Source organism: Corythoichthys intestinalis, chromosome 2, assembly GCF_030265065.1.
Source record: "Corythoichthys intestinalis isolate RoL2023-P3 chromosome 2, ASM3026506v1, whole genome shotgun sequence".
Lineage (NCBI taxonomy): Eukaryota > Metazoa > Chordata > Actinopteri > Syngnathiformes > Syngnathidae > Corythoichthys > Corythoichthys intestinalis.
This window is the reverse complement of record NC_080396.1, coordinates 67,899,446-67,912,072: the sequence shown is the minus strand read 5'-3', so window position 1 is coordinate 67,912,072 and position 12,627 is coordinate 67,899,446. Positions and strand designations below refer to the sequence as shown.

Below are 12,627 nucleotides of genomic sequence, written 5' to 3'. Positions count from 1 at the left end.
GCTTGCATCTTGTGGCTGACAATGCTCCTTGTCCACTAAGAAGGCCACTTGGCCGACAACTGGCGGCTTGTCGCACACCCCCCTCTGTCCTCTTCGCGAGAGACTGCTATACTCGGATTGTGCTCGTGCAGCTTCCCGCTTGTCTACGGTTCTCCATATCGTCCAGACTTCCATCCCTCTCTGCCCTCTTCGTGTGCCAATAGACCACTATCCTCGGGTTGGGCTCGGGCAGCCACGCGCTCCTCCGACGTCGGCCGGTTTGTCCAGCGGTCATTCTCCAGCTTCTTCCCTGGCAATGAGCACTCCTGCCCGCAGCAGGGGAACGGCGAGCTGTAACTTGCTCGCCGCCGGAGGTTTGGTCTATCGGTGAAGACAATCAATCCCGTTGCCGTGTGACATGAGCCGGGGTAGTTTTGTGTGATTTTACGTTTTCGAAAGGCGAGAATAAGACTTGGAAACGCAGCTCGGTTCGGTTTAGCATGTCGGCAAGCTGTCACGCCTCCTGTTTTGTTTACGCTCTTTCCTCTGTCTCCGAAGCCAGGGCAGGGAAATGATGAAAGCCGGACTAACTCCAGTGGCATAAAATACCGTTCCGGAGGTGCAAGAAGTCGAGAGTTTTTACCATAATGCAGTAATTTTGTTGCCTGGTACACCAGACTCAACGCTGTTCCAGCTATTGAGTCTGGCCACCATTCCCACGGATACAATTTCCAGGGCGGAGCAAGCCACAGCAAACAGACAGCGGAGTGGACCAATCAGCGACGGGCAGACGTGACGTTATTAACTGACGACGGAAGGACGAGGGACTTGCGCGCAGAAGTAAACATGAAGAGAGCGGAGTTTATTCAACATGGCTAGCGCGAGACAGACTATTGTCAATGACTCGTGTCGCTGTGTTTTTGGTCATTTAAAACAGAATTTACCGTGGATTGGAACATGTTCTCGGTTATCCCGTTGACCATCTGTGTTGTGGAGACGACTTTCGGCGCGCAAGAGTGACGTTGCTCGTGACGAACACGTCACGCAAATAAACGAATCTGATTTGTCGATTGATTTTGTACCTGCTCGAAAAGGCCGTTAATGGGATGGTTCCCAGACTATTTCTCTCAGTGTTTGAAAAATACAGGGAGAATAGTCTGGCAGAGCCAGGCAAGTAATTTTGCCCTGTCGTACTGAATAAATGCATTTTTCATATTTCATATTCCATTTAGCACAAGATTGTTATTTGTCATGACCAAAAGAATATCGTGTAAAAATATTGGAGAGATTGAAACAATGACATTTTGCTGCTCTCTTCGTCACATTTTCCTCATTCTGAATCTTCCCCCTTAATGGGCTGAATTCTAAATCAGATTAAACTGTGACCCTGCCGACGTCATCCTCCAGCTGGGGACGCTACAGCACTATAATGACAGGTGGGGTTAAACGGCAGATTGAAAGACCAATTTCTCTTCATCTGCGCTTTGTCAAATTGTTGTATATAGTTGAATCGTCTCAACATATGATTCTAATTCACATAGTAATGCTATTTCAGATTTTCTTTATACTGTCACAGGCACTTTAACACTGCATTGCACTTAGATTGGGGGGGGGGGGAAGGGTGAAAAACAACCATTTCAGGGAAACCAAATGCCAAATTACCCTCCCTTCTTCATTATGTCATTATAACATGCACCTGTGCTTGAGTCAATCCATCTGTATGTGCGTGGGTACAACTGACCTCACAAACTGGCAGCATCCATAAGACAGGGGTGCTGGAAGTCACTCAGAGCAGGGGGTGCTAAGGATCTTATTTTGTTTTTCCCATCCAACATTATCTGGTAACAAGCAAGGTGTCAGGTGGTGACCATGTTATTAACAACAACAACAAAAAACATTTTGACATATATATTTAATCCCCAAAGTTAAATAAGCTATTGTTTCAATATGTTTTATTCATTGATTGAAAAATAATATTAATCTACCAAACCCCCCCCACCCCCCCAAAAAACAAAACAGAGGGTGCTACAGCTCTTTCAGCACCCCATTTCCCGCGCCGCTGCCATAAGAAGTCATTTCTTTGTGTTTGGACATTATTTTTCCATTATCCCAAAATGTGCTGTTTGCACGTACAGTGGTACCTCAAGATTTATTCGTTCCGGAGTGACTTTCATGTCATGTTTTTTTCGTATAATGAATTGCGTTTTAAATGTAAATTGACTGATTCGTTCTAAGTTACATTAAAACACCACATTAAATTTGCTGCCATTCTACAGATGTTATCACATGACTACTCAAGTTCCTAGCAAACACAAAGTGCTAAAAGACGGGCTAACTCGGGCAGCCATTGCTTTATAGTTCATCTCGCTGTTTGGGCCTGAAAAAGCATGTCTTGTTAAAGTTACATTCTTCTTTTGTTTTATAAACATGAAAACTGTGGTGTGTATATTTCTTTTATTTACATCATAGTCAAACATAGTTACATTATTGCAGTGCGGCGAGTGGGAATGATCTATTACAGTACGTACTATCTTTCGAGTGATGAATAATTTTTCGCAATGTGAAGCGAAACAGCTTTGAAAAACAATGAATTTTTTTGTCTACCAAAGCTGTATTATCCCAAGGTATCACTTTAGTTACTTTGAGCAACTGTCTATTATATGAATGTCATTCATACTAGTTGTTTCTTGTTGTCAATTCATGTAACATTTAAGTGTTGTGCATTAAATAAATATGGCTACACACTTTCCATTTGAAATATCTATCAATATCTATTAACTATATTTGAATGTTTTTAATATCGTGAATCAATTTTCAAAATGTTTTCAGACCCCATCGTACGCACTGTAGTTGGTCTCAAGCAGGTAGCACGGTAGCAAATGTTTGTAGTTTTGCAACAGCAGAACCATTTTGCATCTCAGTTCAGACTTACTTAGGTCTGACAAAATTTGTTGGTTCATATAAGGAGCAAAATGTCGCTGTTTAATATATGAGGAATTTTACGGTACAAATTTGGATGTTTCCCAAATGTAACATTTGTGAGCTGATGTCTGAAAAATCTGACTCCTGCTGACAAAGGGCAACCGAGGCCTAATGCTTGCCTTGCTTATGCCAAATGCAAATGACAGATGGCTCCATTAATCTGAAATATACAGTAACAGAGAATACTAGAGTCAACCAATTTGAGAGGAAGTAGAGCATGATGACTTGAGGACAACATAATTTGCGACCAGCGTTCAGCTGTCACAGAGGCCCTTGGCTTTTCAAAACCGTTCGTGTACAGAGGGAATCCGTGATGGGTTGACATCCCTCTCATGCTGCCTGGCGCTGTGAGAAATTAGGTATTGACACACTGAACTATTTATTAATTATTTGTATATATGCACTGTATATACATATTTTTGGTAAAATAGAGAGGGCATGCAAAGTCTAAAATCGCCATTTCTCTGAGTAAGGGATAGAGTACTCTGATAGCATGACATACTTGGCTCAGCCAAAGACTGTAACAGCCACGTGTCAGTATGCTAACTGATTATGTTGGTCAACTTGCTCCATAGCAGATGCCAGTATGACCTACTTTTAATGAACACAACTGAGTAGTACTTAACCTTGCCAAACGTGTTTTAAAGTTAAACCACCCCGACATTTACCCATGTTCAGGCAATAACGCAACCATGTTTTATGTTGTTGACATCAACCTGCCCAAAGTTGTGAATTAACCGTTGGTTATAATCTTGGTAAATGGATTTACACTTGTATAGCGTCTTTTCACCATCAAGGCATTCAAAGTGCTTTGACACTATATGCTCATTTACCTACTGATGATGCAGCATCAGGAGCAACGTGGGGTTCAGTATGTTGCTCAAGGATACTTAGGAAAGGTCACCAGGGCAAGGAATCGAACCCACAACCTATGGGACTGTACTACCACTTTGCATATCTATGTTTATATTTTTACAAATTTGTATTGTCCCTATTTTAAATAATGAGTAACGCCAATAGTAAAAATTCATTTTTAGAAGTGTGGTGGTGGTGGTGGGGGGGGGGGGGGGGGGGTAATTTTCTGTTCGTCTGGCTTTTTATTGTTACTGGTTAGATTTTTAATTTTCAATTAGAACATCAGTACATTTACTACGAATTTAATTGAACATTAGTTATTAGTGGATCCCAATCAAAGATAATTTAAACCTCTTGCGCCCTCTGCAGTTGGACGACATTTATTTAGTTTTCGAAATGGTCTCGTTTTTAAAGCATGACTGAACTCTACAATTTTGTTGTTAAGGACTTGTTTGGACTTCAAAAAAATGTATGAGTTTTATATTATGAATGGACATCACCCAGCGATCTTTAACAAAAAATTTGATCGCATATCGGCTACCTTGTTAAAGCTACAAATCCCCTATATCCAGAGAGCACTTCGGTTCCTCGTGTATCACAGCAGCTAGGTAGAAATTGAAAGATAGAGCATATTTACGAAATTCTTGTAATATTGTCGTTAATTAATATATCTAAGTACACGTCAAAGTCTGTGAGTGTCCCGTCTCCCATTTTCGTCTTCCGGTTACGTCATGACTTAGCGCTTTTCTTATTGGCTCTTTGTGAATACTGGAGCATTTTCCCGCGCTGTGTTCGTCGCCAAAAAACACCGTGTTGTCAACCTAGCTGTGTGGTGAAACTTGTGAATCTGATATTTTACTCGCAGTTTACCAGCCACGGTACTGTAAAATGCCATCAGCTTCATCGTCATCTTCGAATTACGACTCAGCAAGTCTACCGGATTTACTCCCGCTTTACTACCGACGACTATTTCCCTTCTCGCAGTACTACCGCTGGCTCAACTATGGAGGAGGTTAGTGCAGCCTTTTGTGGTTTAAGGCTATTACTTTCTTTTTAACAGACTGCCTGCCATTGACGGTGATAGACGAACCGGCTCTGCTTTAAAGTGAACTGTTTTTACTTTGACAACAGAGTAACTTTGACGTATTACCACCATAAGCGGAATTTAAGGGGGCCCAGCCCCCCCCGGTGGCCGAAAAGTGTCATTGCATGAAATTGACCTTCCTATATATATAAATATATATATAAGTTGTAAAACAATAAAACGGCAACAAAAATGAATGAAATGAACAAAAAAATAAAATTTTATAATGGGAGCAACATTATCTTTCGAAGAGGTCATGTGACTAGCACCTTAGACGGTCATTTGCTTTGCATATAATTAAAAAAAATAGGGGAGGGCAATTTTATTTTTCAAATTATATTTTTCTTTGATTGAAAATATATTTTTTTTTTGATTGAAGCAACTTTTATGGGATTGAATGATTTTAAACACAAATGTCCTACCCATAATATGGCCCAAACACAAAATGGATTGCTTCAATCAAAGAAAACTTTTTCAATGAAAAATTAAGTGTTCAAATGCACATTTTTCAATCTCAAATATTTTTTCGCATTCAAAAACATTTTCTATGATTGAATTGTTTCTTTTTTTGATTGAAGTGATTTTTCTTTTTGAAAAAATATTTTTTTAAGCAACCTAATTTTTGATTGAATAATAAAGACAAAAACGTCCTAGCCAAAATGTTGCCCAAACACAAATCAACATTACTTCAATAAAAAAAGTTGATTCAATTAAAAACAAAAAATCAATCAAAGACAAATAGCTTTCACATGCATTTTTTTGAGTTTCAAATTTATTTTCGCATTCAAACACATTTTTTTTTTTTTTTTTTTTTTTTTAATGAAGCAACTTTTTTTGAAAATATATATTTTGATTGAAAGAACTTTTTCTTCATTGGTGCAACTTTTTTTAATTGAATAATAAAGACACAAATCTTGTGGCTCCACCCAGGGGATAAAATTTTTGACTGGGGTAACTACATTGGCACGACACCGGCAGGCATACCATATTCAATGGATGACAATCTTGGCAAAAAGTATTGCCTAAGCAGCTGATTTAGAATTCCCCTCAAGAATGATGGGAAACGAAAATCGCTTATTGACAACTTATTATTATAAATATTCTTGTAAGTTAATTTTATTGCTGACACTGCGTTTCGGGGTCATCAACATGTTGTGCCCCCCTGCCCCAAAAGTCAAAGTCCGCCTATGATTACCACTTCTGTCACTGAAACGTGATCATTCAACGCCAGCCATTACAGTTCAAATGCTACCTATCGTTGTCAGTGGCAGTGGAAGAGTTAATATCGTTGCCATGTATGTTACAGTTAATCACTTAAATGGAATGATACATGTATGTTTGTTTTTCCCCATTTGCAACATCAGTGCAGAAAAATTATTTCCAGAACCGAGAGTTCTCCTTCACCCTCAAAGACGACATATACGTCCGCTACCAATCGTTTACCACACAGAACGAACTGGAGAAGGAAATGCAGAAGATGAACCCTTACAAAATTGACATTGGAGCAGTCTATAGTCACCGGGTATGAGAGCACAACACTTCAGGCCATTGGCGTTCCATTTTTAACACTCTTTGTTGATATTTGTTCTCAGCCCAGTCAGCATAATACGGTGAAGTCTGGAACCTTTCAGGCTCTGGAGAAGGAACTTGTGTTTGATATTGACATGACTGATTACGATGATGTCAGAAGATGCTGCAGGTTAGTCAGTTTTATTCCCTTTGTTTTGGGATAGACTACACCTGAGAGTAAACTTTGTTTACAGTGCTGCAGACATTTGTTCCAAGTGCTGGACCCTGATGACTATCGCAATACAGATCCTGGACAGAGCTCTTCGAGGTATGTTGCCGTTTCTTATACAGTATACCTCTTCAATATCTTAAAATAATGTTGATTTAATTGTTGTGTGTGTGTGCCCATTATTTTAGTGGACTTCGGTTTTCAGCACCTCCTGTGGGTGTATTCAGGCAGACGGGGTGTTCATTGTTGGGTGTGTGATGAAGCTGCCAGGACACTTTCGGTATCTGCTCGATCTGCAGTGGCAGAATACCTCAGTTTAGTCAAGGTCAGTTTAGTTAATATTTACTTCGAAAAAGTGATTACGTAGTTACTGCTACAAATTACTTCTCCCAAAAAGTAATTGAGTTACTAACTCGGTTACCTCATTTTAGTTATTCAGCAAAGTATCTGACATTACTTTTCATGTTGTACACGTTATTGCATTATACATTCTGTTGCATCTTTCACATCAAAGATGTTTACATTAACTGATTCAAGAATAAAAAACACTATATACAGTCTTTTAGAACATTTGGTATTTAATTGGACCAAATACAGTGGTACCTCTACGTACGAGGTTAATTTGTTTCAGGACCTTTTTTGTTAAGTTGAAATGGTCGTATGCCGAGCAGGATTTTCCCATAAGAATACATTATAATTCCATTAATTCATTCCATAGCCCGAAAACCTACACTAAATTCTTCATAAATACTGCTGTTACTAATACAAATGGCAAATAGACATAGCAAATCAAATCAATTATAAATAAAAATCAAATAATAATATAGTAATAATTATAACTCCTGTAATAGCGTAGTGTAAGTAAGAATCGGTTCTCATGTGGCAAATGTGTTACGTGTTCTGTACCTGAACGCACCGCGTGGCTGACGTGACAGAGTGAGAAAGGTGCGGTGGAGATTTTACTCTCTCTTTTAATGTTCTGTTGTTGTTGGCGTCCACTGGGGCAGACAGTAGGTGTGTTGTGTTGCACAAGTTCTGAAATAAATGCTTAAAAACCTGATGAAGATGGCGATGTGACTACAATAATAATTGTCACCTTAACTTGTAAAGACTGGCGAGCGGAGGTCAGAGGAGGACCTTCGAGATGGTAGACATTGTTGAACAAGTTTATGGATGCGAACACCACTGTCATATTTGTCTATCATTTGCCTCTTCATTTCAATGGTAATGGTCACCTTTTTCCCTTTTTTTTCACCACCTGCACTAACCTTTTTGGAAACCTTGTTGATTTCTCTCACAAGAAAATCCGCCGTGCGTCCATCTTGCCGAAAAACAAAGAAACATAAATCGTCATGAATCATCGTATTTTGAGCATGTCGTCGGATGTAGAAACAAATGGACAGTCAAATTTTACTCCGGATGTCGAAAAAATTGTATTTCGAAGCGATCGTATGTCGAGGTACCACTGTGTTTTACAGTCTGTTAAGAAAATGCAAATGTTAACTGACCATCAACCAGTCCAAATCTCTGAAACTGTATGTTAGGCCTCCTGCACAATAAGCAGAACACTACCCTCAAATATTCCGTAAAGTAACAATATTAAATATTGAAAATGATTAAAGTTTGAGAACGCTACCTTTGAAATTCCCTGGCCCGTCGCCATTATCACTGTCTTGTTATGTTTGCTAGAGGGTGCAGTGAAACAGGGCATGATCCGCCCACCTAGCCAATTATCGTGTTTGCAAGGGCGTCACCCCCTTTCCCACCTCCCCCCTTCCACTCTGCTCTTTCCAGGCAGGCAGCTGATGTGTGACAAATCAGACAGCTCGTGCTTCATTCAACCAAATTGTAGTAACGCACCCCTTCACATCCACAGAAACAGTAACGACGTAGATTGCTCACTACTGAAAAAAGTTAAGCCCTTAGAAACGCTGTTATACTCTAACGCCGTGATTGACAACACTGGTCAAGGTAACAACTCTTTATGAAAAAAGAGAGAAAGCCATATTGACTAGAAGTTGATGTGCCTTTGTAAATAGAAGTTGGTTATTATACCTGATTTTTCATTCCACAGGGCGGGGAGGAAACTGTGAAGAAAGTGGTGTTGACTGAACCAATTCATCCCTTTATTAGGTATTTCTCTGCATTTTTATATTGTGCTATGCAGAGGTGGGTAGTAATGCATTACATTTAGTGTACTTGAATAACTTTTTGAGAAAAATGTACTTCTAGAAGTAGTTTTACCATGCCATACTTTTTATTTTTACCTCAGTAGATTTGTGAAGAAAAAATGTGACTGTTACTCCACCACTTTGAGCTACACTAGTTATTACATTTTAATCTTTATTCTACATACTGTACTAGGTTTTACTTCATTTTTTTCCAGACACTGACAGTGGTTCTACCAGTTTTACCAATGAGATGTCGTAACAGTAATCACACGATTCTATTATACCAATCAGACGTAACAATAGTCACATGACCACACACACGAATATAATAACATGGTGTCTGTAGCGCTGTAAAAAATCAACTGTTTCACTGCAGTCAACATTGCAATTTCATCCTCTCTCCCAGTTTTTATTTGGCATCAATAGACAACAGAAAGCCAGAAATATGATCGTTTGAATTTTATGGTTCAAAATGTTTTCTCCACTAGAGGGCACTCATGCACTTTAGACAGGTGATGTTTCATTTCTTTATCATTTTCTAGTCGGAATTTGATTTTTTTGTGTGTGTATTTCTTTGGCCTAATATGGTCATTTAATAGGTTATAGTACAGTTTATTAATAACAGTTCATATATATGACATTGTGCGAAGGAAAAAACGATCATTGTTTAAAAAAAAAAAATCTGACATTGAAAATAGCTACTCATCACTTTCTTTTCACAGAATACTAGTTTACTTCAAGAATGGTTTGGATTACTTCGTTTACTTGAGTATTTTGAAGTTACGCTACTTTTACTTGAGGAAAATTTTTGGCTACTCTATCCACCTCTGGCCCTATACGTCAACTGCGAACTTTTTTCTAACGAGTCTTTATTTCTGCTCTCAACAGAGAATCTTTGACAGTGGTGGAGAGATACTTTTCCATGTATGCATTGCAGGAACAGGACATACTGGGCTACAAAGAGTCTGTAGAACAAGTGTTGGCCCTTGTGCCTGATGATATCCTTTTAGACTTGTCTTTTTAATGTAACTTTTTCCCCCTATATTAACACATTAAACAAACAACTGCCCTTAACATGAGTCTACATGTTCGAAAAGAGTTACAGCAAGACTTCAAGAATGAAACCAACCCGCAAAACAGGTGGAAACTCGTAATGGAACAGGCCAGAAAGAAACAGGTTTGTGATCGTCTTTGTGTTAAATAATTGCACTTCTTTTGATAAAATAGCATGCCATTAATCTTATTATCTCAGGCGACTGCTAAGAAGGGCCAGCACTTTGAGAAAGAAATCATGTTGCAGTATTGTTACCCGCGACTTGATGTGAATGTCAGTAAAGGGGTGAACCATTTGCTGAAGAGCCCCTTCAGTGTCCATCCTAAGACAGGTAGATTGTGAGGAGTTTTCCTCTTGTGAGGTTGAGTTGTTACAATGTCTCTCTCTTTTCAAAACTGGTCAGGGCGCATCTCTGTTCCTATGGATCTCACAGAACTGGATACGTTTGATCCCTTCAGCGTACCCACAATCAGGTAAGCCACAATTGATTAACTCATGGTTTGTGTCCACGATTGATATACTGTAGTGTTGATGATTAAATCTCTTTGTAGTTTGATCTGCAATGAGTTGGATCAAGCCAAGGTGGGTGAGGATGAAATGGATGAACAGGCAGAAGTCAAGGAAAATGAAGAAGCTACAGAGAAACGGAAAATAAGAGGTGACTTTAAAAAGTCATTCATTTTAAACAAAATGAAGGAAATGTGAAACACAACCACTTATAAATTACTGCTTTTGGGTTCTGCTGTTGTAAAGTACAGGCCCAAAGTTTGGACACACCTCATCCAATGCAACACAAATGAAGGTCCCAACTCCAGCAATAAATTCCACTAATCAACCCTTGAAAGGCATACCTGTGAAGTCAAAACCCATTTTAGGTGACTCCCTCTTGACGCTCATCAAGAGAATGGTGGTTGTGGTGGTGGTGTTATACTTGTATAGCGCTTTTCCACCTTTCAAGGCGCTCAATGGCAAGAGTTTGCAAAAGAAAGTAACCAGAGCAAAGGGTGCCTACTTTAAGGATACTAGAATAGAATACATGTTTTTAGTTATTTCACCTTTTTTTTTTTGCTAAGTACATAATTCCACACGTGTTCATTCATACTTTAATTAACTTCATTGAGAATTTATAACGTAAATAGTCAAAATAACGAAAACGCACGAATATAGGTGTGTCCAAACTTTTTGGCCTGTACTGTAAGTGTGTAATTGTTACTTTATTCTGCTCCAAAGTTATAATGGATGTTATGTTGTCTAAAATATTGATCATTGAAACGTGTGGAAAAACACATTTTCAGCCATCCAATAATGTAATTTAAAAGTCAATATATTTTGACATTAGTTTGAGTGAGTGAAAAAAGTCATCAAATCACTAAACTCCCCTCTTTATACAGATTATAAAAGAACCAGTCTGGCAAAATATGTCAAGTTTTTTGATACATTTTTGGATGGGCTCTCTCAGTCACGGAAAGGAGAACTTCTCAGAAAGAGTGGTATGTTTGGTTTTGTCAAAGAAAGAAATGTTGATGTTCAAGTAATTAATATTCTCATACTTTTCTTCATTAGATCTTCAAAAGGAATTTTAAGCTGACCATCTTCGTTGAGAGCTTCCATATGGATGCCATTTCTTTGAAAACGACAACTTCATTATTCTGCTTGATATCGTTAGCCATATACTGTGCAGTCGTTAACACATTCATAATTAAACATTAAAAAGAATTTTTTTGTCTGTTTCTACTCTTCTGTTGTATGGTAATTATTAAAAATCATATTCATCTGATATCTATTCAAAACATGTTGTGATTACAGAATATGGCATAACATATGCAGAGGGGATTTTTTAAAAAACACAATCTTTCCTTATTCTTTTTAAACGTAAAGCATCGTAGCTTCTAAAATTTCTCAAATTATTTATTTTCTCTCAGTTGTTATAAGTGAAGCTCTGATTTGCAGGCAACAATTCAGTTCATGGTGTAAACCACCTGCTGTCATAGTTAGCTGTGAGATGCAGAATATGAATGACTGAGAATAGAAAAACGATATCCGTAACTAAAATGCTTTGGCAACTGAAGTTCTACATCACACAAAAATTGGAAACTATTGCCCATACAAAATTTCAACAATTTGTGTCGTCCTCGAAAGCGAGTTGATGTGGCACATGTTTTAATGTGTTGGAGGTGTCAGATTAAAAATGAATAAATATTTACTCTAGAGATTAAACATGGTACCCGCGGGTTATTAAAAGTAATAAAAAACATTGAATATAGTTTTCCATTATTAAAGGTATTGAAAGTATTAAATTAGCTGTTGTAAGAATGGATTTTTTTCACCGTGGTCTTAATTTTCAAGAACATCTCAGTGCAACCTACACATCTCAGTGCAACCTAAATTATATCCGTGACAAAGTTTTTTATTTTTTAAAATCCATAACGAAGATGACGCATAGAAATTTTACGATGCACTGCACTACAAATCAAAATGCAACTTGTGCGTGCCAAACCACCACAACCGGCAAAACGGAGAATCCACCCACCTCTGCATCGGGAATGCGTCCGTTTGTCGGTGGAACGAAAACCCTGCAGGCAGAAGTATTGTGGATTCTGAACACCAAAACAGACCACCATTCCTATACTTCAAATGAGTCCATTGGTGATCTGTTTCGGATATTACGTCATTTTTGGTCGTAATCGGCTGTCACAATGTTGGTCATATTGCGTTTTGTTCCAAAGAGAGCGTTCCCGATGTCGTAACTGTCTTTTGTAACAAA

At 38.4% G+C, this 12,627-nt stretch overlaps 1 protein-coding gene across 1 annotated transcript; it reads left to right on the top strand.

The window, feature by feature from the left end:
• Positions 1–4,568: 4,568 nt before the first annotated feature.
• Positions 4,569–11,579, top strand: prim1 (DNA primase subunit 1). Its single transcript, XM_057829486.1, has 13 exons — positions 4,569–4,828; positions 6,265–6,422; positions 6,493–6,599; positions 6,664–6,737; positions 6,827–6,963; positions 8,713–8,771; positions 9,698–9,809; positions 9,897–9,986; positions 10,062–10,194; positions 10,267–10,336; positions 10,415–10,521; positions 11,255–11,353; positions 11,427–11,579. The coding sequence occupies exons 1-13, from the start codon at positions 4,705–4,707 to the stop codon at positions 11,444–11,446; spliced, it is 1,290 nt and encodes a 429-aa protein (XP_057685469.1). The 5' UTR covers positions 4,569–4,704; the 3' UTR covers positions 11,447–11,579.
• Positions 11,580–12,627: the final 1,048 nt, after the last annotated feature.